Below are 13,728 nucleotides of genomic sequence, written 5' to 3' on the forward strand. Positions count from 1 at the left end.
GGGACTCGCAGGAGTCTTCTCCAGCACCATAGTTCAAAGGCCTCAATTCTTTGGCGCTCAGCCTTTCTTATCGTCCAGCTTTCACTGCCATACATTACAACTGGGAAGACCATAGCCTTGACTATACGCACTTTTGTTGACAGGGTGATGTCTCTGCTTTTTAGTGTGCTGTCTAGATTTGCCATGGCTTTCCTCCCCAGGAGCAAGCGTCTTTTAATTTCTTGACTACAGTCCCCATCTGCAGTGATCTTGGAGCCCAGGAAAATAAAATCTGTCACTACCTCCATTTCTTCCCCATCTATTTGCCAGGAATTGAGAGGGCCAGATGCCATGATCTTGGTTTTCTTAATGTTTAGTTTCAAGCCAACTTTTGCACTCTCCTTCTTCACTCGCAACAAGAGGCTCTTTAGTTCCTCTTCACTTTCTGCCATTAGAGTGGTATCATCTGCATATCTTAGGTTGTTGATGTTTCTTCCGGCAATCTTAATTCCAACTTTTGATTCATCTAGCCCTGCCTTTCTCATGATGTGCTCTACATATAAGTTAAATAGGCAAGGCGACAGTATACAGCCTTGCCGGACTCCTTTCCCAATTTTGAACCAATCAGTGGTTCCGTGTCCAGTTCTCACTGTTGCTTCTTGGCCTGCATATAGGTTTCTCAAGAGACAAATAAGATGGTCTGGTATGCCCATCTCTTTAAGGACTTGCCAGAGTTTGTTATGATCCACACAATCCAAGGCTTTAGCATAGTCAATGAAGCAGAAGTAGATGTTTTTCTGGAACTCTCTAGCTTTCTCCATGATCCAGCGTATGTTAGCAATTTGATCTCTAGTTCCTCTGCCTCTTCGAAATCCTGCCTGAACTTCTGGTAGTTCTCGATCCACATACTGCTGGAGTCTAGCTTGTAGAATTTTAAGCATAACTTTACTAGCATGAGAAATGAGTGCAATGGTGCGATAGTTTGAACATTCTTTGGCACTGCCTTTCTTTGGAATTGGAATGTAAACTGATCTTTTCCAATCCTGTGGCCACTGTTGAGTTTTCCAAATTTGCTGGCAAATTGAGTGTAGCACTTTTACTGCATCGTCTTTTAAGATTTTGAATAGCTCAGCTGGAATACTGTCACCTCCACTAGCTTTGTTGTTGCTCAGCTTTTCTAAGGCCCACTTCACTTCACATTCTAGGATGTCTGGCTCGAGGTCAGTGACCACCTCATTGTGATTATCAGGGACATTAAGCTCATTCTTGTATAGTTCTTCTGTGTAATTTTGCCACCTCTTCTTAATCTCTTCTGCCTCTGTTAGGTCCCTGCCATTTTGGTCCTTTATCATGCCCATTTTTGCATGAAACGTTCCCTTCACCTCTCCCATTTTCTTGAAAAGATCTCTGGTCCTCCCTATTCTATTGTTTTTTTTCTATTTCTTTGCATTGTTCATTTAAGAAGGCATTCTTATCTCTTCTAGCTATTCTTTGGAATTCTGCATTTAATTGGGCATATCTTTCTTTTTCTCCCTTGCCTTTCGCTTCCCTCCTTTCCTCAGCTATTTGCAAAGCTTCCTCAGACAGCCATTTTGCTTTCTTGCATTTCTTTTTCTTTGGGATGGTTTTGGTTGCTACCTCTTGTACAATGTTGCGAACCTCTGTCCATAGTTCTTCAGGCACTCTGTCTATCAGATCTAATTCCTTAAATCTATTTGTCACCTCTACTGTATATTGAACAGGGATATGATTTAATTCATACCTGACTGGCCTAGCACTTTTCCCTACTTTCTTTAATTTAAGCCTAAACTTTGCAGCAAGAAGCTCATGGTCTGAGCCACAGTCAGCTCCTGGTCTTGTTTTTACTGACTGTATAGAGCTTCTCCATCTTTGGCTGCAGAGCATATAGTCAATCTGATTTCTGTGTTGACCGTCTGGTGATGTCCATGTGTAAAGCCGTCTCTTGGGTTGTTGGAAAAGAGTGTTTGCTATCACCATCGTATTCTCTTGACAAAATTCTATCAGCCTGTGCCCTGCTTCATTTTGTACTCCAAGGCAATACCATCACCAAATTGTGACTGCAGGGCTGGAAAACAAACTATTCAACATATAGTGTCAGAGTACCAAAACAGAGTCTTTAATGGAGACTTTGCTGATTTCCTGGCTGTGACAAATGGAAGCAAAAAATTATATCTGTAATCTAGACATATGTTTATAATACTTTAGATTTTATACCTCATGTTTTGTATTTTTATCTCTTGTGTTTTTATTGAAATGTGATGTGAATGTGCCATATGATAAATAATGTTTTTGTGGGTTTTATCTTTTTGATTTGTATTGTATTTTATTATGTTTATCACACTGTGAGCTACCCAGAGTCATTCTATACTCAGGCAACACCTAAATCAAGTAGTTAAAATTAAAGTAAAATTAAATCATTAAGGGAAGTCTTTCTGAACAGTTCCCAATAGACAAATTGTGTGTGTGTAAACTTTTCAAATAAAATATTTAAATACAACAGCTGTACCCAGTCCTAGATCAGCAAAAATGTTTACAATGTTTTCATATAAAATATCCCACCATGAAAGTTTGCTTTTAACAGCACATACATTACAGGTCTGCTATAAATGTGGATCCTGGCCTATAAGGGAACTAATTTTCTCTCTGCTAGATTTCCTTTCTTTCCTACGCCCCCCCCCCTTCAGTTTTATTTTGTGTTACTTGAATGTTCCTGTGTTCTAAGAAATTATAAAAGCTTAATACTTTCTTTTCCTTCTGCTTCCATTGTTGCTTGGGCTAAGAGAGGAAACGGACAGATGGGTTATTCAGCTATACCCATTCCCATTCACTGAACTTAATTTTTATTCAAACAAATTAAAAACTTCAGAGAAGAAAAAAAACAGACTCTAATGGCATTCCCAAAAGGAATCTTAAATGGGAATGCCATTTAGGAAAGGAAATCTAATCTTTCATTTTCTGACCTCTAGCTGTTTAATCATAAGGTCCAAATTCTCCTTATTCTGATCTGCAGAGAGAATATTTCAAGAGTTTTCATACCGAGTGGCCAATCTACTTTCACAATAAAACCATACTGAGAGACATCTTCGCATGAATCTGGGATTGTATTCATTTACCCATCGTGGCACCTGCATTCCCTTCTAATGAAATGCCATGATTATTTTATGTTGCTGGGATACTGCCTTGTAGTCCTCCACTCAAAACTGTCCCTAACACCCAAGCTGTCCCAATGGTTGGGCGTGGGAAAGGTAGCAGAGAACAGATAAAGGTCAGGGAATCCATAATCAGTGCACTATATCAGAAAAATTCTTCAAAGAATCAAGCAACAAAATGAAAAGAATTAAATTATGACTCTGACATTCTAGCACGTTAATATTTTTAACCTAGCTGCTCAATAAGGCTATAGGCAGGTTTTATCATATAATCTTCATTTTAAAAGCTGAAAGCATTAGCAAAGTTCAGTGAGCATGCATACATGAAGCATTGAAGCAAAATTACTTCCCTACATTTATTACACAATACCTTTGTAGTGATTTTTTTTTCATTTCTGCAAAATGACAGAGATGATTGGACTGATAAGATAGAAGAAAATAATCCCTACTCTCCAGGCATACTCAGCTCATAATAAAGTACTTCCTAACTGATCTTAGTTCAATTGGGAAATTAAGGAATAGGCCTAGCTAGGATTTGCAGAAGTGACCACCACAGAATGCCAGGGTTTAGGATCCACTGGGAAACCAAAAAGCAGCCCAGGAAAAAATAATAACAAACCACCTTCTGCAATATTGTCAAGAAAAATGCATTGATGTGTCCACGAAATGAGCCATCTTCTGAAGCACTTCTAAAATTACTTTTTTTTTTGTTTATTTTTACAATGATGGTGAATATGTAAAAAAAGAGGGGGAACTTTAGCATCAGAAGCCCTGAGCTTAGTTCTGGTGCATAATGTATAGTACATGTTCTTAAACTGTCTACAGAAGAACTAAAAACAAAGATAAAGCTATCTAAATATGCAGAATAGTTTTGGCTGAAGCAATGTTAAATAGAATAGAGTCGTTTGCTTTTCTCAATACTGTAGCTAGGATGAGCAACACAATTTTTTGATGTGAGCATTTAAAAATGAAGTTTAAAACAAACAATCTTAAGGGTATAGAGAGAGAAAGAACAATACAGCCCAAATTCATTAAAGCAGAACACCTTGGCAGGAGCTGAAATATTACGCACCATGCGCCATATTTCAACTACTTTTTCCTTCACCTGTAATTCAACTCAAAATACTTTATGAATGAATATAGCAGTATAGTATATGTAGTTAAGGGACGCGGTGGCTCAGTGGGTTAGGACGCTGAGCCTGTCGATCAGAAGGTTGGCAGTTTGGCGGGTCGAATCCCGAGTGCCGTGTAGCAGAGTGAGCGCCTGTTACTCGTCCCAGCTTCTGCCAACCTAGCAGTTCGAAAGCATGTAAAAATGCAAGTAGAAAAATAGGGACCACTACAGTGGGAAGGTAACAGCGTTCCGTGCGCCTTTGGCGTCTAGTCATGCTGGCCACATGACAACGGAGACGTCCTCGGACAAGCGCTGGCTCTTCGGCTTTGAAACAGAGATGAGCACTGGCCCCTAGAGTCGGAAACGACTAGCACGCATGTGCGGGGGAACCTTTACCTTTACCTATATGTAGTTATGAAGAAGGTTTTATATCTATAAGTCATTAGTCCCAGGCAGAGTAAAAAGGGATGTGATGCAGTTATACAACTTCTCTTATGCTATCCAGATCCTGTAACTGAACTCTGAACGTTTGTTTATTCTTAGTCCAATTGTCAACATCGAGCCTCTTGCCAATTTTGTCATTTCTTCACCTTTTACGATCAATTGGGGGTTTTCCCCCACCAGAAACTCATTCTCTAAAACTATGTACACTTCTTACTCAAAGGACACCTTAGTTTCCTATTTGGGGCACCCAGAAAAATCTCACATTAATTAGATCTTTGTTGAGATTTCTCCATGGAGACTGAAGAAGTCTATGGCTTCCCTTCAATAACTTTCTCATTTTTCTTGCAGAAGGGAGAAGCAAGAACAGGACTGTAAAACTTCAGTTATTTGAATCTCCCATAATTATTTAGGAAGTTAAATCTTCTTTTTTTCCCCAAAGGCAGAAATAGTCTATAATGGGGATAAGCAACCTTTTTGGCCAGGGGGCATTTGGAATTTGGAGAGCAGGTGGTGATAGGGACTTTGGGGCAGCAAACATGGCACCAAACAATAGGTTGTATCAAGTGGTACAACTTTTCAGAGCTGCTCCAATTCATTGGACTCAGCACCAACATAGAAAAGCAACGTTCCCTACTCTCATGCTCCCATCAAGTCAGTTCTGTCAAGGTTTTCTTTGCCTGGCTATTTGCCTCCAAAGGAAAATATGCAGTGCAGTCTGTTGCAAGGCCAGCAAAATTGCCACTTCAATCCAACACGGTGACTTAAGCAGCTAGAAGCAGGGGCACTGCTTCCCTCTGTAAAAATGCATCCAAATGGCACTTCATCAGAAGTCCAATCAAAGCAATGCACCTCTCGGAGGCATTTGATAGGCCTATTACATTTGATAAGGGAGACTGATGCTGTGATTTGCATTTCATCAGTTTCATCTGTCTATCTGTCTGTCTGTCTGTTTTTCTGGCTATCTATCTATCCTTCTGTCTCTCTCTCTCTCTCTCTCTCTCTCTCTCTCTCTCTCTCTCTCTCTCTCTCTCTCTCTCTCTCTCTCTCTCTCTCTCTCGCAGGCACACACACACACACACACACACACACACACACACACACACACACACACAATGTAGGCCAGGGAACCTGGGGGCATTATATTACCTACTTCTAGACTATGGCAGAACTTCTCTTGATAAACAATCCAATGGCATCTTGCTCCTTCTACAGAAAGTTCCCCTAAAGACCCTTTGATGATTTCTAGTACACTTCCAGAAGGAACAGCATATACCCAACTTAAAGCATGCCTGGACTTAATTCGTTTATAATAGAATGCTTAGATAAAATTGCTTTGACTAAAGCAAATCTTATTTCAGTCTAGCCTGTATATTTCAGAAGTTTTCAAAGAACTGCAAACGTATTCCTAGCCTTTCTTGGCCTGGTAACAGCAGGCCTAGGTCATAGGCAAATGAACACAGTGTGCAAGCCATTCAAAGGTAGCCCTGGATTTTATGACTATTCTAAGAGGTCAGAAAATCCCTGATGAATAGTTTGAACTGAACCCATCTGAGCTACTCTCACACTTTTACTCCTCTTATCTTTGATTGTCTTTGTTTCCAATCCATTCCACATTTGATGGATTGGATAAGAGATATGATGAGACCACGTCTTTTTTTGCCAATTCCATTCTCTAACAATTTAAGCCTCGACCCTGAGTTGTTAGGTAGAGTCAAACACTTTCCTGAAGTTGATGAAGCAGGAAAGCATTTCCTTCTCTTCTTAAAAGACCACGTGAGTAATTTTGTACTATAAAACCAATTGGTGGTATGAGACCAATTTAGTTTTCATGGATCATTTTTCTACTTTATTCTTTCATGGAGGACACTGCAAAACAGTTCGCTGATATTGCAGCAGACCTTCATGGGAGCAAGGACTGACCCATTCCTACTTTACAATTAAAATATGAAAGGCTATTTGTTGATGTGACCATGTATCTGTAAAATGCCCTGTTCCTATTGCAGATTACAGGTCAGAGGGATGAGAGGGGAAGGAAGTTGTGGTCTCTGGTTATCCAAAGTTTTAAAAGACAGTACTGTTCATCTGTATTATAAGTCCACAAGACAAAAGGCCGGGATATAAGTCTTCATCAGAAAAGGCAGAGATATTGCTTGTTAGCAACCAAGAAATGTTTTATAAAGTGATGCAGAAATGGAAGAAAGTAGGGAGAAGGCTTCTGGGGTGACAGAGAAAGAAGGATGTGGTCATTATTAGAAAAGGTGTTGGTTGCTCCACTACAACAGCCAAAGCTGCTTTGATGACAGTCCCAATATTCTGCAGTTGATGGCTGAATCAGAGAATTGGGAATCAGCCATTTAAGAATTCATCCTAATAATCTCAACAAATTGTCTTCTATTGTAGAAACCTAATTGGAATTGACTGAAATGTGTCTTTCATGTCCTACTCATTCTGCTTTGTTTGTCCAATCAGCATTAAGCGACTCCAGGTGACTAACATGAGTTTTTTTAAAAAAAATCAAATGAATAGCAGAAAATAATGTAAACATGAATTGCCTTCAAAGCCCATAACCTTAGGTCCAACAAACACACACATACACAAAATAAAGCATGCTCATCTGATATCTAGCCCCAAGAATACACAGGTCTATAAGACTTTACAAGAAGCCAGCAGGGTCAGGCCCATAAGAATCTCAGGGAGAATGTGTTCTAGAGAGCAGGTGCCACCACAGAGTAGGGATAGATCCTGTCAGATAGCATTTTTAAGTGTGTGTGAGCATCTGAATGTGTGTTTGGCCATGTTCCATTGGCAAATAGCCTAACATCACTTTCTAATTACCTAATTGTTTTCAAGAATTTCATTACTGAAGAGGTCACCCTACAATGAATGGATCGAGACTTCAAGACTACCATGGCAAGCCGAGGTCTCTTCAAGGTCTCCATAATGGTCACTAGACACAGGGGGTCCTTGACTTACGACCACAATTGGGACCAGAATTTCCATTGCTAAGTAAGGCTGCTGTTATGTGAGCTGCACCCAATTTTGTGACCTTTTTGTCATGGTTGTTAAGCAAATCACTGCAAGTGTTAAGTGAACATGCAGTCATTAATCAAATCTGGCTTCCCCATTGACTTTGCTTGTCATAAGTCAGCTGGGAAGGACATAAACTTCGTCTCAATCCCGCCAAGACTGAGTGGCTGTGCATATCGGCATCTCGGGTTAACCAAGTTATTCCACCTCTAACGATGGGGGGTGAGGTGTTACCCCCCGTTGATAGGGCTCACAACCTGGGCGTCCTCCTGGACTCACGGCTCAATTTTGAAGACCACATAGGAGCCGTGACCAGGGGGGCTTTTGCACAGGTTCGCCTGGTGCGCCAGTTGCGTCCCTATCTGGACCGAGACGCCCTACGCACAGTTACTCATGCGCTTGTGACCTCCCGTTTGGACTACTGTAACGCTCTCTACATGGGGCTGCTCTTGAAGACCACTCGGAGGCTTCAACTGGTGCAGAATGCGGCCGCGCGAGTTGTAATGGGGGTCTCCCGATACTCCCATGTAACACCTCTACTCCGTGAGCTGCATTGGCTTCCGGTTGCCCTCCGGGTGAAATTCAAGGTGCTGGTTATTACCTATAAAGCCCTACATGGCCTGGGTCCGGGCTATTTGAGGGAACACCTGCTGCTGGCATCAAACGCCCTTCGCCCAGTGCGCTCCCACAGGGAGGGTCTGCTCAGGGTGCCGCCGGTGAGAGATTGCCGGCGGGTGACACCCAGGGATAGGGCCTTCTCAGTGGGAGCGCCTGCCCTCTGGAACCAGCTGCCGGTGGAGCTGAGAACTGCCCCCGACCTCCGATCATTCCGCCGGGGCCTGAAGACCTGGCTCTTTGAGCTCTCGGGCCCAGGCTGAGGAGAAATTTTTAATTGGGGTTTTAAGTGAACAGGGTCAATTTAATATTTTTTAATTTGGTTTTTTAACTTTTGTATGGTGGATTTTTTAATTCCCTGTAAACCGCCCTGAGTCCTCAGGGAAAGGGCGGTATATAAATGTAACTAAATAAATAAATAAATAAATAAACAGCAATCATGTGATCTTGGGACACTGCAACTGTCATAAATACATGCTGGTTGTCAAGCACTCCAATTTTGATCACATGACTGTGGGGATGCGGCAATGATTGTAAGTATGAGGACCAGTTATAAGTCACTTTTTTCACTGCTGTTGTAATTTTGATTGGTCACTTAAAAATGGTTGTAAATCAAGGACTACCTGTAATTCTTGATTAGCTACATTCATTCAACAGTATACATGCTGGATTCAGCTTTCTTCAATGGAAGAATTCTGATTGGTGCATGAAGTAATTCTCTTTGATCTCAATATTGGGATGTCTCTGTGGGGGTGGTTACAAATTATTAAGCTGATCCATGCAAGGAAACAATGAAATGGCTTCCCGGTCAGATTTCCCTATTAATTTGCTAGCAATTCTTCTGAAAATTTATTTGACATCTGGGATTGAGAAATAATTGACATGGTGGTTCCTGGGTCCTATCCTGCTAAGTATAACCATATGAGTTTTCTGGTTTTCAAGTGCAATTTTGGTAGAAAACGTCAAATAAGTTTAGCAAACTTATTAAACTCATAGTGGCCATTGCTGTGAAGAACTCGATCTTCCGTGTTATTATTACATCTGACAAGAATTGCCCAACTGAGTCTCTTCAGAGACCAGAAGTTTACTGCATTTTATTCTACCTGATATCCCATTATCAACTATTTTATAGCAAATTCTACATAAAATTACCCAATTTCATTCAAAGTTACATCAACTGGAATCTGCATTAATTATGCCTTCTTACAATAGGAAGATATTTCATCATGCCTATAAGAAATAGTGACAATTCTGGGTTGTTGTTTTTTAATTGTACAGATTCCCACATTATTTGATATTTTTCAACCATACTATGGCAAGAAATCTTAATATATCATTTGAGCAATTGCAAAGCATTTTACATGGGCAGGTCCTAAAAAATGTTCAGAAATTTCAGCTAAAAGGTAGTGCTGCCAGACAGGCAGAGGTGAGCTATAAGCAGCATGTAACTTACACTGGCCATTAGTTTATTTCCTGATACTATAATTAAATGGTTCCAAAAAAAATGTAAGACCCATTAGTAGTCACATAATCCTTGACATTTTCATTCAAGAAAGCAAATGTATTACAGGTCAAGATAAGAGATCCTCCTCAGGGCTGTCAATTTATGCATTAACCTTTTTTACTTCATTCTTCCTTCACTTAATCAGTTCTTGCTGAAGGATAGCTTGAGCTTTTGTGATTAGTTAGCCTTAATGATTATGCTTTTCCTCCCACTAAGTATAGTAAAGGTAAAGGTTCCCCCGCACATGCGTGCTAGTCATTTCCAACTCTAGGGGCCGGTGCTCATCTCCGTTTCAAAGCCGAAGAGCCAGCGCTTGTCTGAGGACGTCTCTGTGGTCATGTGGCCGGCATGACTAGACGCCAAAGGCGCACGGAGCGCTGTTACCTTCCCACCATAGTGGTCCCTATTTTTCTACTTGCATTTTTATGTGTTTCGAACTGCTAGGTTGGCAGAAGCTGGGACGAGTAACAGGCGCTCACTCTGTTACGCGGCACTCGGGATTCAACCCGCCAAACTGCCAACCTTCTGATCGACAGGCTCAGCGTCCTAACCCACTGAGCCACCGTGTGCGTCCCTGATAGTAAATGTAGTAAATGTAGCCAAAAAAAAAGTACATTCAATTACATCATGGTCTTATTTTGCTTTAATAATTTGACCTCAACCTGGAAGCTGTTTGGTGTAGTGGTGAAGGTGCTGGCCTAAAAACCAGCTGGTGACTTTGGGCTAGCCCAGGGGTAGGCAACTTTGGCTCTTTTATGATTCGTGGACTTCAACTCCCAGAATTCCTGAGCCAAGGTTGCCTACCCCTGGGCTAGCCACTCTCTCTCCACTCACCTCACTCCAAAAGATTATTGTTGTAGGGAAAATAAGAAGAGGAAGGAGTGTTGGTGGTTTTGCTGCCTTAAGTTGTATATGAAAAAAGGGCAGGATTTAGAAAAAAAAATCAACACCAGTAACTGGGGTGTAAAAATGGCTCAACAGCAGAAATGATCTGTTATGAAAAGTAAATGTGTGTGTATACATATATAGACACATAGATACCTACATAGATACATACATACTTATATATTCAATACAATCACTAGCAGTAAAGACATTTAGAGTATACAAGTTACCTTGATGCCACCCCATGACTGATTTGTCAAAAAATCTACTGGACTGGTGACTCCTGTTTGGGCAGGATATCGCAGCAGGAAGTTAAGTTCCATTGCACCGATTTCTTTGTTCTTCAGAAGTATCTGAAACAAAAACCCAAACTGAACTACAGAAACTTGCCAACACTTCCTGGAAGATACAAGGGCAGAAGCCAGGCACTATATCTAGCAAGACTCTGGATGATAAGAAATATCAAAATGCTAATAAGTGGGTGGAAGAGAGGTGACAGCAGTTGCAGACATTTTGCACTGAACTGTTTCAGTTCAAACTTACTAAACCACAATACAATGAAGGATCTAGAATGCCAATGTAATCATCATACAGAGACTCAAAGACAGTGATCTACCACTGAAAGTGTTACAGAATTTCTTAGCAAAATGTTGCAGCATAGAGAACATTATCTACCAGTACATACCACTTAGAACAGGGGTCTTCAAACTTGGCCCTTTTATGACTTGTGGACTTCAACTCCCAGAATTCCTCAGCCAGCATGCCTGGCTGAGGAATTCTGGGAGTTGAAGTCCACAAGTCATAAAAGGGCCACATTTGAAGACCCCTGACTTAGAAAGTAACTGGTATGAGAGTTAACAAACCCACAAGGTTACCTGGAAAGTGACTTGGGCTGTGTAGGTCAGTTTGTCACATTCAAAGAGTCCACGAGTTGTATACTGAAACACTGAAAATGTGATGCTATCAATCAGGTTGTTTACTCGCTCTTTCAGGATCTCATCTGCTGGAGCTCTTGAGACAGCTTTCTGGAAGACCACATTAAATGCCTAAATGTAGTGAGAAAGAGAGACAGTCATAATGAAACACTTTGAATATTTTAAGTAGATCTCCAAATGCCAAATGGCTTAATATAGAATTAACAGAGTTGAAAGAGACCTTGGAGTTGTTCTTGTCCAACCTCCTACTCAGGCAGGAAACCTATACCATTACAGACAAATGGTTGTCCAATCTCTTCTTAAAACCTCCAGTGTTGGAACACCGACAGCCTCTGGAGGCAAGTCGTTCCACTGATTAATTATTCTGTCAGGAAATTTCTCCTTAGTTCTAGCTTGGTTCTCTCCTTGATTAGTTTCCATCCATTGCTCCTTGTCCTACCTTCAGGCGCTTTGGAGAATAGGCTGACCCCATGTTGATTCCATCTAGTCTTGAAAATTACAATTAAAACAATGTAGTTTTTGATATAAAATGTCATTCTGAGTCTCATTCAGAAAATTGAGAAGAAAATAGTATATAGCACTAGCTAGTATTCAGGCAGTCTAGGAATAAGTGACCTGGATGTAAGGCTGCCCTCAAGCTTAGCTCACAAGATCTTTAGACAGAATGGAAGGATACCAAATTTTAATTTCTTGAAGGCCAGTGATATAAATCTGTTAGTCTATTGTCATGGGCATTAAGGAAAGCAGGGTTAAACAGAAGTGGGCTGCTCCTTCTTTGCCTTTTATTATTAGCAATGGTTATGCATCGTAGAAAACCGGAGCTGCCATCATAGGCAAAAAAGGTTAACAGTCTCCTGATAAACTCCATAACACCCGGGCAATCATTCTGCTTCAACTGCATGGCATATTTGACTCATTAGTTCAAATTTGTTCTGAGCTGAAATTCTGATTTAAAGAAATAAAAGGAGGGAGGGAGGGAGGGAGGAATCACTTAACTCTGGTGCCAGAATTTCACCTTACTAGGAAATTCTGTAGGAAATTTCCTTTACAGACACATCTTGCAGGCATAGTAGAGCTCCAAGGCTAATTTACATAGCTATTGACTTCCTAGTCAGTATATCATAGTTTCTGTAATGCCTGAGTTCTGTTTTGGTCTGTGGATGGTTTGTGGTTTTTAGTTTTCTTGGCTGCTCTTTTCAACCCTCCATTCTTCTTTTCACCCAGCCTTATGTTCTGCCCCACAATAATTTGGTATCTCTTCATTTTTCAATTCCTTGCAGCTTCGTCCATCAGCAAATCATCCTTTTTTTCTTCTCTTCATATCTTCCAAATCCCAGGATTTTAGTCTATAAGTAAAGCTTAACACTGGGGCAATTTTTATGGATCTCACCATGGATACATTTGGCATCAACAACTGAACTGTCATTCTAGGTGGCAGGGATTACTTTATGCAATATGTCTCTGGAATTAAACCAGGTCTACTCCTTACTGCAGATTGGGAGAGCTCTCAAAACATATTTATTCTTTCGGGCCTTTTATCACTGCTATTTGGCTTTTGTGTTTTATGACAGTTATCTTCTACTGTTGTTTTCTTTTTATAAATGTTCTATTCCAGCCTACGACCGGCCCTGTTTGAATGTCAGGGACAACCCCTTTTTATAATCAACAGGCTGGAAAAAAACCAACCAAATTTATTTACAAAGAGTTCAAACAAAAGTTAAATGAAAAGTTCAAACAAGAGTTAAACCAAAAGGTTAAACAAGAGTTAAACATGAATAACAGACCAGGACTCTAGCAGAAGATCTTCAAATGGTTGCCTTCAGCAACCAGCACCTCCCACACCTTCCCCTTTTATCAGCAGTCCCAAGGCGTGGCTTCTCATTGCCTTCCTCTGTTCTGCTCTGCTAGATTGCCTCCTGCTCCTAGCGTCCCTGAACAGAGCCAGTTGTGGATCGTCTTCTTCCAATCCCTCGTGCTCACACAGCTGAGTCTGAACAAGATGGCTACACTTGAAAAGTATCCAGAAGCTTCAGCAGGTTCAGAATGCAGATGCAT

The 13,728-nt window shown here is 40.8% G+C and overlaps 1 protein-coding gene across 1 annotated transcript in view; it reads right to left on the bottom strand.

Annotated features, from left to right (window-relative positions):
- Positions 1 to 13,728, bottom strand: part of DNAH9 (dynein axonemal heavy chain 9) — a gene marked incomplete at both ends in the record, with an annotated part of 232,762 nt that overhangs the window by 48,884 nt on the left and 170,150 nt on the right. The window contains 2 exons of the mRNA XM_081320420.1: positions 10,969 to 11,091; positions 11,614 to 11,784. Of these exons, the coding sequence (XP_081176546.1) occupies positions 10,969 to 11,091; positions 11,614 to 11,784 (294 nt within the window). The remainder of the gene's footprint in view (positions 1 to 10,968; positions 11,092 to 11,613; positions 11,785 to 13,728) is intronic.

Source organism: Vipera berus (genome assembly GCF_964194415.1).
Source record: "Vipera berus genome assembly, chromosome: 2".
In the NCBI taxonomy this organism is placed as follows: domain Eukaryota; kingdom Metazoa; phylum Chordata; class Lepidosauria; order Squamata; family Viperidae; genus Vipera; species Vipera berus.